Genomic DNA, 16092 nt, shown 5'->3' on the forward strand with positions numbered 1-16092 from the left:
AAGCGAATCTAGACTACAGGTTGGCGTATGAACAAACTTGGGCTTCTGAAATCTTTAAATAACGCAAAGCTGCATTTCGAGTCCAACATGACTGAAAGAGTTGCAGTTCAGTAGCTAAATCAGATATTCATTCAGTAAATCCAATGTTAATGAGTTCATTAGATCAATGACTCATTACACTGATTCAAACTAGTAAGTCTTTTTGAGCCATTCATTAAAAGAACTGGCTCATTTAGTAATTTGTTCATGAATCAGACTATTTACATTTGTTTTTGTTATTTAAGCATCAATCCTCTGCAAATCTCTCCTCATCTGAACTAAATTGAGCTTCTGTTTGAATACAAAAAGCTTTATTTAGGCTCAAACTTGATTGAAAGACTTGTGCTTTATTAAATGAGTCAGATGTTGAGTAACTGATCTAATGGATTCAGTGAGTTCATTAAGCAAAGGATTTGTCAGATTGATTCAAACCAGCAAGTTTTTTGAGCAATTCCTTACAAAAATGGTCTCATTAGAGTAATTTTGTAATGAATCTGAAAATATTAGCTGAATTGAGTGGTTGTTTTTCTTAAATAACAAACTTTTGCGAACACAAATGACAAGTGAACCTTGCCTACTTGTTGTCATATGAACAAACCAACATCTTTTTGAGCCATTCATTAAAAGAACTGGCTGACTAATTTGTTTGTGAATCAGACTGTGTACACTTGTTTTTGTTATGCATCAATCTTCTGCAAAGAAAATCTCTCCTAGGGTTTCATACGAACAAAATTAAGCTTCTACAATTTTTAAATACACAAAACTTCAAAGTTAAACATGACTAAAACATGGTTCTTTAAATGAATCAGATGATAAGTTACCGATCTAATGGATTCAGTGAATTCATTAAGTGAAGCACTTGTCAGACTGATTCGAATCAGTACATTTTTAGAGCTATTCCTCATTTGTCATTTCTCTATGAATCAGATTCTGCTAGTTACATTTGATGTCTGTTTTTGTTAAATACCAAAGCTTTGCAAACACAAATGACAAATGTGAATTAGATGCTCATTCAGTGAATCAGATGTTAATAACCTCTCTGTCAGATAAATGGATTTATCAGACTGATTCAAGCTAATGAATCTTTGTAAATATTTTAAAGGTACTGACTCATTAGAGACAATTATTATTGAATCAGAATCTGATAGTTTGTTTTTGTTAAGTACTAAACATTTACAAAGAACCCCCCCAAAAAACAAGTGAATCTTGACTACAGGTTGTCATGTCACTAAACTTTATAAAATCCTAAAATACAGTAAGTGAATCAGATGTTAATTACCACCTGACAAAATCAGTGACATAAATAAATGATGGATTTGTCAGAGTGATTCAAAGCAATATGTCTTTCTGATTAGTTTATTAAAAGATGTTTTTTCTGTATATTTATAATGCAAATGCAAGTGACAAATTGTGTTTAAATAGTCTATTTAACGATTTGAGAAACTGAACTTAAACATGCGCAGAGACAAACATGACTGACATGACTTGCAGTTCGGTAAGAGCTTTGACGGATTTAGTGAGTTCAGGTGATTCAACCAATAAGTCATTTTGAAGTTTTGAAGTCGTCTCGTTAGAGTCATTTGTTAATTTCACCGTACATTTGTTTTGTGAAGTGAACATAATGGAAATATGTAATACAGTCTTTTTATCTCATGACTTTCTTTTCAGCTTCCTTTTGTACTCTATCCGAGAAGCAAGCAAGAGCCTTTTTAATTATATTTGCCATTTACAGCTTTTCCAAGTACATTAGTTGTGTTCCCATTTTCTTAAATTTAGATTTAGTCTTGCGTGCACTGGTTTTCGGCATGACCTGCACTTATCTTCATGTGGTCGTATGTCATCTTGCCTTCAGTTGTTGCTATGACACCCGAGTAATTTCAAGACATATTTCGTAAGGTAGGAGTTTCTTCGTGGCCAGATGAAAGTAGGTGTTCTTGAGTAATTGCTTTTGAAAGACACAGTCCTCCGTGTTTCTACGACCTTACATCACCTGTAGTGGGCTACACCACATGCCAATCAGTAACCCTGGCTAAAGAAATGTCGCAAAAAAGCCCGGAATCCTGTAAACAATAACGATTACAAACATACAACGAGCTACAACAGAGCGATGCAAGCAGGAGAAAAAATGTGCCTCGGTAATTCCTCATTGCCGTTATTGGAAAATCATCTCATGGCTTACGAACCAAATTGACAATAAAAATCAGTCACTCTATGTTGGCATTTTCTAACAAGATAGCCGGATACAATTTCTCCATCGGTGCGTGCAGAGGTCTTGAGGCTTTGGCCTTTCAAAAATGCAGTTATTTCATAACAATCAATGGATTCTGCTCTTCAGATATAATTTTAAGGCTTAGAAACTCAATTCAATTGTCAATTTACCCCCTGCATGCAAAGACAATCTTTTCTTGAACTCCACAGCTCCCTCAATATTTCCTCAGTCTTGTTTGTCATTTAACTATTTACCCCGCTCGCTTTTAATTTAGTGTAATTTGCTAGTCTGAGTGTCTAAAGCTATTAAAGAAATATCGATTTCTTCAGCTGTTTTGTTTCTTCGGATAAAAAGCTTCTGCTAAATATAGCCCGATCTCTTCAAATGAGGCAACGCTGCTGTTTTATCTTGTTCTGTGCCTTGTGGCTTTATCTGATAAAAGGCAGGTAATCAGACAGGTTTTGATACTGAGAAAGAATAGCCGCACGTCTGCCATTATGTATTAGTACTAAGACTGCCAGGCTTTAGTCTTACGACAGCGGGACTCAGGAAACATGCCCTGCTGATGGAAGGCGAGCAGACTTTTGTGTTTAGCACATTGAATACCAGTAAAACAAGATGACACGGTAGATCACATGTGGCTCAATGACAAATAAAAGGGTCTGTGGTGAAAAGAGAAACATCTAAAGTGGAAAATGGAAAAATTGGAAAATGTCAAGTTCTGGTTTCAGAAGTAATTAAACTTTAATCTAAAATGTCATGTGGTGCGACACATCCATAAATGTTACATAGATCTGAATGTATACATCTTTATTGTTAGATCAAAAAATTAAAGTAGCTTTTGAAAATATCATGAATTAATATGAATTATTAGTATTTGGGGAGTTATGACATTTTACACTCTGAAGAAGAGTTTTTATACACACACACACACACACACACACACACACACACACATATATATATATATATATATATAATACACACACACACTATATTACACATACAATACAGAAATGAATTTTTACTCATTCTTTTAAGCAGCACAACTGTTTTCAACATTGATAATAATAATAATATTGGAGTGTCTATGTACACTAAGTGCAAATAGCCCGCCATGTTGGCAGAGGCTAATTAGACTAACTAATTAATGTTAGTTAGATTTCTGAAGGATTATGTGACACAGAAGTAAAAAAAAATGACTGCTGAAAATTCAGCATTCAAATCTATTTAATAGAAAACAACTATTTTAAAATTGTAATAATATTTCACAATATAAAGTTTTTACTGTAATTTGGAGAAAATAAAGCAGCATTGGTGAGTGTGAGAATTCCTTCAAAAAAATTCTCACCGACCCAAAACAGTAAGCGCTTTAGCGCGTAGCGCTTTAGTGTATCGTGGTGTTTAACGCTCACACACAGTGAAAAATGGAAAACACATTCTTTGGCATGAAACCAGGCTGAAATGATGTGTAGTTCATGTTTGTAGTATAATTAAATTTTCACTTGTACATTTACAGTGACAGGTCAGTTCAAACTGCAAAACCGCCTGCATGTAAAACGAAAAAAAGCAGAGCCATTTACTCTTTGGAATCTCTTAAGACGTCTTGGGCAATGACGTCGACATGGCAATTAGAATGAATTTATCATCAAACCAACAGGAAATTAAACCATCATGAAGTTTTCATGTAGAACAGAATCAAAGTGGCCTGGAAAGATCTGGCATCAATATCGCATCAGACAGAAAAAGCTAAGCGAGAGGCGGCTGCGGTATGTTGGGACACAGAGGGACTGCGGATTCTGCCTGGAAGCGGGCAGGAAGTGACAGCAGCAGAACCCAATTCCCTCAGCTGGTGGTAGCGGGGAGGTGAGAGCCGACAGCTGGAATATGCCCTGAAAACTATGCAGAAAAGTCAGAGGAAGGAGAGCATTTTAACAATTAGACAAGGTGATCGTCGGCCAGGTGTCAGGATAATCAAGTCCCACTCACAGAGCACCTGCATTAATTCCATATCTTTGACTCCGCAATCGAATCGGGAATGTCAGCCCAAGGATTAGTAATGTTTCCCCAGTCACACAGCCTAGATGGATGTGATAGGTCAGGGCTGACCTCAGGCAGCCAATTCAAAAGCATCTGCCTTGTATCGCAGGTGTCTATGCGCCAGCATTACAAATGGGATACCGGCTGCCCAAAACATTCGGGAGTGGCTCGAGAAGTTCTGCGCCATCAATCAAGACACCAAAGTCAAGATGGAGCTTACTTTATATGAGGATTGTATCACGTCGGGGACACCAAAAGTTACTGCAGTGTTCACGTTGTTTAGATTTAATACAGGTTGCAGTTGATGGCGTGGCTTTATATTTTTTTAAGAGGACGGATAAGGACACAAAATTTATTGTTATTCGGCTCACCCACTAAATAAATACAGAGACTTGACATAAGTGGTCCCACTAGAAACTAATTATATAATGCATCCTCTGTGTTTCCACAATGCTCTAAAAATTAGCATGCCCTGTGATGAAGTGTCTGCAGGTGTGCCCATGATAACACAGATTACACAGACTCTCCGCCTTGACTCCTCATATATTATTTTACACAAACATCCTCTCACAAAGATACCTTAATTTTGTTTTCTAGAATCAATTACGGTGGTGAGGACCATCAGTGTACACTTTCAGTGTGCACATTTTGATTAATCTAAGTGCATTATTATGTTTCAAGGGCGACATCAAAGCAAGCTTTGGGGTGGTGTAATGAAATGTTTTGTACAAAATAAAGATACAGGGTATATTTCAAAAGATACCGTATTATATTTTACTACAGTTAACTCGTTTAAAAAATGTTTTAGTTGCTTGCAATCAATTTTAATAGACATAAAATAGTAAAAATTAAAACTTGTTTAGCTGCTCTTCTTTTCATTTAGTAAAACATTTTAATATCTTAATGAATCAAAAGTAAAATGTTAAATATTTCCAGTAAGTAATAATTTCCTTGATTTTAAGTTGAGTATGACTATAACTAATAACCTCTACTTCAGATGTTTAATAAGTAACCAATAGTTCATTTAAAAAGGACTCATTCAACCCCAGAGAGTTTATGAATATTTTTAACAGATACAGTGATTCATTCGGATAAAATTTTCTTCAGTAAGATTCATTCAGACTGATTCAAAGCAATAACTTGTGACTGATTTATTAAAACACCTGGTTTATAAGATATTTGTGAATCCAACTAACTGATCATGTATGTTTATGTTTGAGTGGAATATGTGCAATAGAAAAATCATTAGCTCTGTGAAAAGCGACACAGGCAATACTAGTGTAATGGCATCGCGAGAACAATGGATGCAAAAAAATAGATAGAAATATTCATTGTTATTCACATCTAATTCATTAGCTGGCCAATTTATGACACCATAAACTCTCCTCACTGATTTCATAACAGTGGGGGGCTTAACACTGAGAACAGAAGGGGCTTGGCTTAGAAACTGTTTGAAATGTAAGCTTATGAATTCATTATAAACAACAACATGTGCTACTTGTAAATTATGGGCATGTCCTCCTATGTAAGCAGCTCTGATCTGAATACTAGTGTGTGCCATTACTGTGAATGTTATACATATAGGATTCTCAAGCTGTGTCCGCTGTAAAAATGTATGGACAGATGTTTGATGCTCTCGTCTGTGCCAAACGTTTGAGTAATCACAGTCCGCTGCAATGAGCAGCCCATCTCATTTATTGTCCCGATAAATCTCGAGTCCGGCCTCTGCATCGGTCATCAGTCACAGCTAAAGTCTTAACTGGGGCAGGAATGACAGGGCCTTGAGGACTGGAACTACCTTTCCTCAGAACATTATGAAGAACCCATTATAAAAATCAAATTTAGGTTTAAAAAAAAACACAATTTCACTATTACAGTGCTTGCATGTAGGCAAGATATCTAGTATTTGCAACAAAACAAGCAACATTTATATGCTTGTAATGTGTTTTTTAATTCGCCCATTAATAACGCATGTTTAAATAATATATTTGATATAAACTGAATATTCTGTCATCATTAACTCAAACTCCAATGTTGTTCGAAACCTGTATGAATTTTTTCTGTTGCACACAAAATACAAGAATTGTATTTTGAAGAATGTTTGTAACCAAACAGTTGACTGTAGCCATTGAAAAAAAATGTTGAGAAGCTGTTTGGTTACGAACATCCTTCAAAATATCTTCTTTCGTGCTCACAGAAGAAAAAAAAACACTTTTTAACAAGTAGAGCGTGAGTAAACGATGTAACATGACATTTTATTTTTGCGTGAACTCTCCCTTTTAGGTGCGAAGACATTAGAAGTTCAATTCATCTTCATGAACTATACATTTCAACGAAATTAACTCAAGTCTTTGATCCAAAGGATTTATTTCATCATAGTACCATTGTAAAATTTCAGTTTGTTTCTTAAATATTCAGATATTTAATACTTATTTTACTGCATTGTGATTGGCCTTTTTTTCTTAAATGTGTTTGCATACCGATTCGTGATTGGCCATTTTGCATCAGTTTTAAAGCAGCGGAAAGTGCAATGTTTTGCGATCATCTTCATAAAGCTGACAAAGAACAGTTACACAGAACAAAAACCCTGTCAGCTTTTCAGAGCCTTTCCAGGTCTGATATTTCCTACAGAAATTGCGATTTTCGCATTAAATCATTTTGATTAATGATAAAATATTTGTAAATTGCAGAGCCACAGCTGAAAGGCACACTGAATATTTTAGGTTTACAAAAAAGAATTAGTGAGAAATCATTTTGGGTGTGATAATGGAGGTATCCTGCGATCTGTCACAATTTAGATGCCATCTGTAGCAGCAAAGAGAGATGCATGAATAGTTAGCAAGAAAATCTTCTCACAAGAATTGATTGCAGGGATTATTTTGATATTTGTTTTGCCTTTTTCTAATTTCAAACTGCCAACGTGTGGATACTCCAAATATACAGATTATAATTCAACAGATTCGATTTCCAGCATCTGGCAATGAGAGGAATTTGCAATGCAAATCTGAGTTAAGCAAGAACAAGATCATTCAGAATCAGGTACATCAAATCTTTGTCTGGACAATGTCACATTTGGGTCTCAGTGAGCAACTTCTATATTACTTTTGTGCCCCTTTGACCAGAAACTCCAAGTTCAGAGAGTTCTTTGATGTATTGATTCAGAGGCACTTTGTGCACTCTGTCATAGTCTGTTTGGCATCCGTGGAGTGACAGTCTCAATGCCCAATAGCAGGAGATGAGGGACAGCTCATTAGAGACCGAGTCTGAGAGCTTACTGTGTTGTGCTGACAGGACTCTCTTCGGCTGTTGTTTGTGGATTTGTTGACTTTACTTCTTTAAAGTGTTCAAATGTTGATGATCTGTCATGTGTCATGCATCACTGGAGGCCGGAGTGATCCGACATGTTGCCCGAGACAGGCAGAGAATAAGTTAGAGGTGGGATCTGGGGGTTTTAGGAATAGCTGAGTATTTTACTGTGAAATAAAGGGTTTTGGGGGCATCATTATTACAGTATGTCAACTTGACAAATCCCTAATGCTAGAGCAGACATTTATAAAATGTAACGGCTCCTAGCTTTCCAGCGTTTCATGTCCTTTGGTCTGACTCTGGATGCTGTTGCTCTGCTTTCTGATCTGACTTGCTCTTTTCCCATAGAGTATTATCAAAAATCACATAGACCTTCAATGAAAGTCTTTAAATGTAGTCAAATCTGTTTCTACCCCCATCCATCTAAATACTAAATACAGTACACTATCTATCTATCTATCTATCTATCTATCTAAGGCACATAAGATCGACATAACCTTCTTTTCAAGCTATTTTGAGCATTCAGGCAGTCCTTTGTCGAAACTACTGTTGTTCAATTTTTGGAAGGAGAAACCAACCAAGCCGACCAACCCACACCCAACTCTGAATTAATATTTTTTTTAAATCTGGAAAAACTACAAATAAGACTAGCGCTGAATAGCATGCTAATCTTAAAACATAGATAAGAGCACCAATGGCTGCAACCTACGGTTTTGTGAATCATGCCTACAGAATGAAGATGTACCGAATTTGCATGAAAGGCTCTTTTATTTGTCGTTATGGCCCAGGGCATAACAGTGAATACTAATGCTGGAGATTAGTAGCGGAAGCTAGTCCCTAGAGTAGACGCTGTGAGGGAAACATTCACTACATAACAAACTACTCTGAGTTTGGAAGGCATCTCAACAACTATTTTTTACCTTTAAGAACGTGTCTTTTCCTTTGGTGAGAATGACATTTCGCCTCCATTTGTACCTACTTGTTCTCCAAACACTTTGTTAGCCTTCCTCCAAACGTACAAATGCTGCCACCCTGATATTTATGTACTTTTGCTTCAGTGGGTTATATTTCACTCTGATTATCATTTTCTCTACCTCACAAATGTACTCTCTCTCTCTCTCTCTCTCTCTTTCATTTTCTCTCAGTTTCCCTCCCTTCCTCCCTCTCTTTTTTTCCTCTCTCTAAGGGCCAATTGGGGTGTCATGGTATGCAAATGAACATGTAAGGGTGCCCTAGTTATTATAAATAGACATTTATGTTTGATTAAGTGCAAAAACAATCTTACCTCAGGAAAAAATTCTCACTGTTGGACCTCAGCGATCTGTTTCAAAGAGAAAGGCTTAGGATATTAGGCCAAGTACTGAAGTGCTTTTCTTTCATTGCTATTTGCCTTTGTTGCGTGCTTTTTTACCATGTCTTGATCTCTTGACTTTTATGCGTTTATGGGAATTCCTTTTAAGACAAATTATGTTAGTCTATGTCATATGATGGTTTCACATTTATCACCTAATCTTAACCTTCATGCCATTAACACATAATTCTAAAATCATGTATTAAGTGAATTCTCATATTAAATAGCATGTTTCACAAGCCAATAAATTGGCTTGTTGCAGTGAAATAGGTTTGAAATGTAGTTTATTTTATTTAGCTTTCTCTTCATATTAATTTTCTTCTTCTTTTTTTTTTTTTTACAGCACAGATTGTCAGGAGCAGACAATGGTGTGAGATGATGCCTTGTTTGGATGACGAAGGCTGTGACCTATTGGTAAACAGAACGGGCTGGACGTGTGCACAGCCGGGAGGCCGAGTGAAAACAACCACAGTAAGTGTTACAGCACAAAACAACTCAGGACTTAGACTTGCTTGTCAAAAAGGCTGGCGTCAATGATAAACGTAGAAATAAATGCTTAAAAATAAATGCATTTTAGTTTGAAACAATCTGAGATGCTATATCAAACAATGATAACCTGAATTGGTAAGGTTTTCTAAAAAAGTAATTTAAATATATGTAATTCTAAGTATAGTTCAAATATACTTATTGTCATATTACTTAAGACTAACGTAATGATTAAACTTCATTTGGAGTACTACTTGCGCACAATGCACAAAAATGTGTTTTCATATCACTACTGATAAGAATTGTACGATCTTCAAATAATATTGGACTTTAATTCCAAGATATGAGTGTACCGAAGGTATACTTGAAATAGTTCCACTTTAGCACAGTGCTTCAGTATATCTTAAAGTAGACTTCATAAATGTACATTTATTTGTTGTATTTATAATGAAATAGATGTATTTCAAATACATTATTTATTTCTCACAAGGGATGTCATGCAGTTTATCGACAGCAAGATAACAGAAAACACTAAGAATGACCAGGTTTATGTTATGTTTGATGCTTTGATTTTATGCATGTATGAAGTACATCATTTAAAAGATTCACTCAAGCTTTTGTTGCTTAAAAGAACAGTTCACCCAAAAATGAAAAATTCTGTCACCACTTACCCTCATACTGTTCTAAACACATTTGTTTGTGCTTAACACCATGCCAGTTTCTGTAGCTATTTTGGAATTATAATTTTTGTATAATTACTTTTTTACAAACCCATGAGACTTTGGTTAATCTTCAATGCAGAAGCACAAAGATATTTTCAATGAGGCCAGAGAGGTTTTTGTCCCTTCAGGTAACCAAAAAGGTCATACTGCATGAATTTAAACAGTTAAGTCTAATTCTCGATTTAATCTCAGTTTAATCCAAGAGATACGATTGCTATTTATGAAGTATAGTCAAAATGTAAGATTTTAAACAGATTTATCCCATCTTAATTAGTTTTTCAAGGATTAATCTTATGGGTTTAGAATGACACGATGTGAGTAAATGATGATAAGATTAAATTTTTTGGGTGAACTATCCTTTTCATTTATATACAAATCAAAAAGCTACTAGCTACAGATTTTTTATTATGTGGAATCAAATGGTTTTAGCCATTAGCGTAACTGCCACCGAGCGGGCTTTCCCTTTAAAACTTAAGAATACATCTCCTACCTGTCTTGAATATTTGTCTACAGTACATCCTTGGTTAGGTTCCAACCAGGGAAGGATCTGGGACAACAGCAAAACCTCTCAGAATGCATAACGTATCGTTTTATATGCCCTAACTACCGTGTTGTTAAATCCCACCAGGTATCCTGACGCCAGTGGGGGACGATTTTCCCAAGAGAGGCGCGACGTACGGAAGCACCTCGTCATTCTCCAAAGCTACAGCGGGCCGGGGGAGGGGAGCATTCATCATAGTCCTGTTAGCCCTGTCTGTCAGTCTCTCCATTAGTCCTTCAGTCTCATAAGATAAGGGGTGAGGACCTCTCGTCATGGAGTTTACGCGGACCGTGAGGAACGGGTCCCCCTGTGCTGTCAATCAAAGCTGGAACCGGCCGACGTTTTGTTTGCCGACGACAAAACTGGCAATATCGGTTGCAGGATAGTTTGCGACCTGGATCGTGAAACGTGTATGGATCTATTAAAATTTTACAGACCAAAGAAATACGGGCAAATTTCGGTGTGTAAGGATTTCCGGTATGAACACGAAACACACACATCAGCTGCTTCATCTTCCACAAACGCAAGCAAAAACACACATACCTGAGCTTTGCGAGGAGTTTTTTTTAACCGAGCACATGCAAAATGGACAACAAAGACATTTGCGACGAAACTGTTGACTTTTCTTTGATTGTAGGTCTGCTGCCATTGCTGTGAATTGGACTGAAATCTGTCAGGATTTGGAAACGTAGCGAACGTGGCGGTGGATTTGTGGAACCGAACTTTATCTCCCTGACCTGAAGAGACTAGCGCAGACTTGAGCTTCGGGAGAGACCACCCTATGTATTTTCAGAGTCATAAAGTTATATATATATTTAACAGTTTTATATGATGTACCTTTGTAGCGAACCTTATTTAACACTGACAATGTGATCCTATTCATAAAGGGTGAATTCAAAACAGTCACGTCCTGGAAAATTATTTACTCATTGCTTTCTTCGCAAATGAGCATAGGAAGGAAAATAGTGTACTTGTGTATTTGTGAGTAAACTTTTGTTTTGTATCAACATTCGACGATATACACACACAAAGCAACTGTAACCCACCTTAACAAGGTTATATACGTCAGTATACGGCTATGGGTCAAATGTGTTTTACCGCAGAGATTGTACACTGGCAAATTCATCTTATAAAAACTGTTTATGTGTCAGTCCTTCTGTGATATCTGTCATATCGAGACGGTCACCCCATTAAGATAATGGGCCTTATGAGATAATGGCCCGTCCGCCACATTGAGCGCCGTGTCCTGCGTGGTTTCTCTTAGACCATTACTCTGCCCTTGTTGGCCCCTCTCCTCCTCTCTCAGCGCCGAGCCTGTGGAGGAATGCTGCTGTCAGCCAGGCTTCAAGCTTCATTTAACATCACTAACAGCCTGCATTACACACGGCGTCTCTCAGCTACAGCCGCAGTGCCCCACAATATCACCCCCCCCCCTCACGGCCCGGCCCGAAAGTAGCTTGAGTGTTTATGAGGGTTTGAAGGAGAACTATGTTGGCTTTATTGAGGCTTTTAATAAGATCTTAACAACTTGCATTAATCATTTACTCAAGTTGTAGGTCGAAATAAGTGTCCCTTTATACCTAAACCTGAAGTCAAACATGCTAAGATGCTAAAATACTTTCTTCTGCTTCAGTTTTGTATGAGACGGTACGCCATTTGCAGGCCGTGTCATATAAGCACTGTGACTGTTTTTGCTGTTTGAGAATACCGACTAGGCAACAGTGAATTGACCAATGATGTGAGTTTGGGGCGGAGCTATTTGTTTGAATGTTGTTGATTTTATTGTCGCCATTACAGAGACGGTTCACCCAAAAATGTTATCCGCTTACCCTCAGGGCATCCAAGATGTAGGTGACTTTGTTTTTTCAGGAGAACACAGACAAAGATTTTCGACTCAAACCGTTGCAGTCTGTGAGTCATCTAATGGAAGTCAGTGGCTACCAAATGTTTCAAAGCAAGGTCAAAAAGAGTAAAAATCCCATACACAGACAAAACCAAATTAAACCCTATGGCTAGTGGAGATACACTGAGCTGTTAATACATGACAAGATCGGTCTGTGCAAGAAACAACAGTGTATAACATTTTTTACCTCTTATACATCACAATCTCTTACTGTCCTCTGCTCATTCACAACATCCGGCATGCGATGCGTCGCCGTCTAGCACATAGATATACAGATATGAAACGATATAAATACTGTTCAGGTTTTTGCACAGACTCATCGTTTCATGTCTTAACACCTCAATATATCGTCACAAGCCATATGGTTAATTTTTTTTTTGCCCATTTGCTTCCATTATATGATTGATAGACTGCAACAGTTTAACATCTTCATTTGTGCCTTGGGGGTAAGCAGATAAACATAATTTTTTTTGAGTGAACTATACCTTTAAGAACATAATTTAAAAAAGGATTAACATAATATGAAACAATACTGTACACTGAACTTCAAATTAAGGTGTTTTCATGCTAAAATACTTTGTGGCACTTTCAAAACATTTTTGTTGTTTGGCAATCAGTGACCAGTGTTGTGAGATTGATGTTTTATTGTCACTATTAAAAACATAACATAAAACAGTAAACGATTAACATAATATGAAACAATATTGAATACCATACTTTAAACTAAAGTGTGTTATTTATACACTACTCTTTGTTGCATTTTCAAGACCTTTTTGTTGCTTGATAATCCTGACCTGCCTGACATATCAACACCGGCTCAACCAATAGGGTGAGTTTGGGGCGGAGCTTTCTGTTTGAACAATAGCAAGAGTGCTCAGGAAATCTTGTTTGAATGCTGTTTGTTTTTGAGAAGGTCTTAAAACTTATAAATGAAGTAAACGACCCATATATATTACCGTGTAAAAGGTTGGGCTCAATAAGATTTCATTTTTTCTTAATAATGAATAATTTTGTTCAGCAAAGATGCATTAAATTAATTTAAAGTAAAGACAATCTATTTGCATCATAGAATAGAATGAATGTATTCAAATAGAAAACAGTGATTTCAGATAGTAATCGAAGAGAAATAATTAATTTAACGTGATTATAATGCGCATCTCATCAGTAAATTAGCATTTAATCGCCATCACCTGCTTTCAGATGGAGCACCATTTACTACACAGAGCTGTAGTTCACTGACAAGCTAGGCAATATCATGTTTATTATCACAGGTGATTCATTTGCAATAATGAATGCGATATTGCCTAGCTTCTCAGCATACTACTGCTCTGTCTATTATATGCCGCTCTATCCGAAAGCAGGTGATGGCATTTAAAATAATAATCACAGAAGCGGCTTTACTGATGCGCACGACAATCACGCGCGATTAACTGCACAGCCCTAACTGTAATAACATTACTGTTTTTACTGTACTTTTAATCAAATTAATGAAGCCTTTGTAACAAAAAAACCCCCCATTAAAACCCTAACCAAATTTTTGAATATGATACATGCCACACAAGTTGAAATGTGTAATTTTGTCAATATTAAATACTTCTATGGCAACGTTGAAACGACTAGAAATACCTGTAGGCCGATTTCCATAAAAAGTGTAAAGACTATGAAAATCCTGACGAGCTCACCATGACAAAATTAGCTGAATAATAACCTGTTCAGATAACCTGCTTAAAAAAAACAGTCCTTATTTTAGCAGCTGCTTGGCTTGATCTTCTACTGCCTGTAGTTTTTACAATGAGTGCTATTGTAGATTATGGGTTTAATCTGTGGCATAATTTGATTAATCCTGTTTAAAAAAAAAACGAGTCATTTTTACACTCAGCAGCACGTGTTGTCTAGTCATCTTTTTTGTCATTTTGCCGATATCTATTTTATCCGCTGAAAATGTCGTTTCGAACAATTAGCCCTTCTAAGACAACCTGCGAGGAAGGCGGCGGTGAAGATGATTGGCTAAGGTAAAAAGGCTCCCTTGAGTTCATAATCAGGGTTTGACATGTCGCACTGAACCATCTCAAATTCCCATACAAATCTTACCGGCTTGGCTCACTCATCCATGGACTAAATGAGAAAAATTACAGACTTTGCCAGTTCCCTTAAAATCCCATTTACATTCTGTCAGCTCCTATTAAGGACGAAGATCGTGACAATGGGCAAAAATATGCATGGGAGAGAAATCCAGCCCCAGTCCATCACGGTAATTCCGACCCTGCTTACCAAGGCGCCACTTGATTTCTCCTCAATTTGGGCTTCCCTTCCCGCAAGCTGCACACTAAACAGGCCCTGATAAGCACCCTGCCTGAAAACCAGCTTTAACAATATCATACAATTACGAGCACCAGTAACAGTATCAGCCGTAGATTAGAGGTACTAAATGCTGAGCTATGAATAAATTAGCCACAGTTTTTCGCCGAGGCGGGAAGACCCGAAAAAGAATGAAAGCACAACAAGGCAGGCGCTTTGATTTTCGTAGCTCTGCGCCTCAGCTGATAGTTTTCTCCAAATAATTTTGAATGACACAGATTATAATAGATTTCCGAAATAATCCGGATTATCGCAGTCATTACGGCCGCATTTGATCAGCGAAAAAAGTCTTTCTGCGGTCGCACATCATTATGTGCGTTACGGCTCAAAGCGGGTGGCGATCTTATTTCAATTAAAAATTGGCATGCCTATCAACGTGATGCCTCTGTTTACTGAACTCTTTAGACAAAGACGTCATCTGCAATTCAAATGATTTTAATCAGTAGACACAGAGGCGCAACATTGATAGGATTGCTTCATTCGTTTAGCAAAATGTCAAAGCAAATCGTAGGGCCTCAGCTGTGTTTATGAACAAACTCCGTGTTTCAGATTTGCAGGAGATTAAAAGGAGATGAAAAGCAGTGAATGTGTAATTGTGTGAAATCTAAACCCAGGACCCTTTTTATAGTGCAAATTTCTGATTAAGGCAAAACCGAAGGAGAACTCCCCTCAATTATCGATAATTGCGAGTGGGCAATTATGTATTAGCATGATAAAAACAAGTGCGCGCATAAAGGAAGACAACTTTGCACCTGAGGCGGACGCCGGGTAAGCAGACTTTGCTCGCGTTCCTCCAGGCCCGTGTGGTGAATTATGGTCTGCCCTTCAAGCAGTCACACTCGCCAGCCATTAATCATCTCTGGCCAGTGTCCCCATTCTCAAAAGAGGTCTGGAATGTGTTTCCGAACCTTACCGAGACCTGGTTGTCACCCTACCTGTCCACCCTCAGCCCCTTGGGGTCCTTCACGCGGGACCATAAAGATGAAGCGGAGACGGTGACTTTGTTAAGGGAGATAGTTTCCAGCGGGACCAAACATACTCCTCACATTGCCCGGGTAATTTTCGATTCGAGCGAGTACTTTGAGGGTCACGCGGGATGAAGTAATGTTTCGTAAGAATTAATTGAATTGTTCACTG

General features: G+C 37.4%; 1 protein-coding gene and 1 long non-coding RNA gene across 3 annotated transcripts in view; one reads left to right on the forward strand and one right to left on the reverse strand.

The window, feature by feature from the left end:
* The window catches only part of tafa5b (TAFA chemokine like family member 5b), a 38000-nt gene extending 27130 nt beyond the window's left edge, over nt 1-10870 (forward strand). For both annotated transcript variants that reach the window (XM_043227379.1, XM_043227380.1), the window contains exons 3-4: nt 9289-9416; nt 10782-10870. In XM_043227379.1, the coding sequence (XP_043083314.1) occupies nt 9289-9416; nt 10782-10790 (137 nt within the window). In that variant the 3' untranslated portion in view covers nt 10791-10870. The remainder of the gene's footprint in view (nt 1-9288; nt 9417-10781) is intronic.
* LOC122330434 overlaps nt 1-16092 on the reverse strand; it is a 43513-nt gene that overhangs the window by 12157 nt on the left and 15264 nt on the right. The gene's annotated exons all lie outside the window — the stretch shown is intronic.

The sequence above is a fragment of the Puntigrus tetrazona genome, chromosome 25 (assembly GCF_018831695.1).
Source record: "Puntigrus tetrazona isolate hp1 chromosome 25, ASM1883169v1, whole genome shotgun sequence".
Taxonomy (NCBI): Eukaryota; Metazoa; Chordata; class Actinopteri; order Cypriniformes; family Cyprinidae; genus Puntigrus; species Puntigrus tetrazona.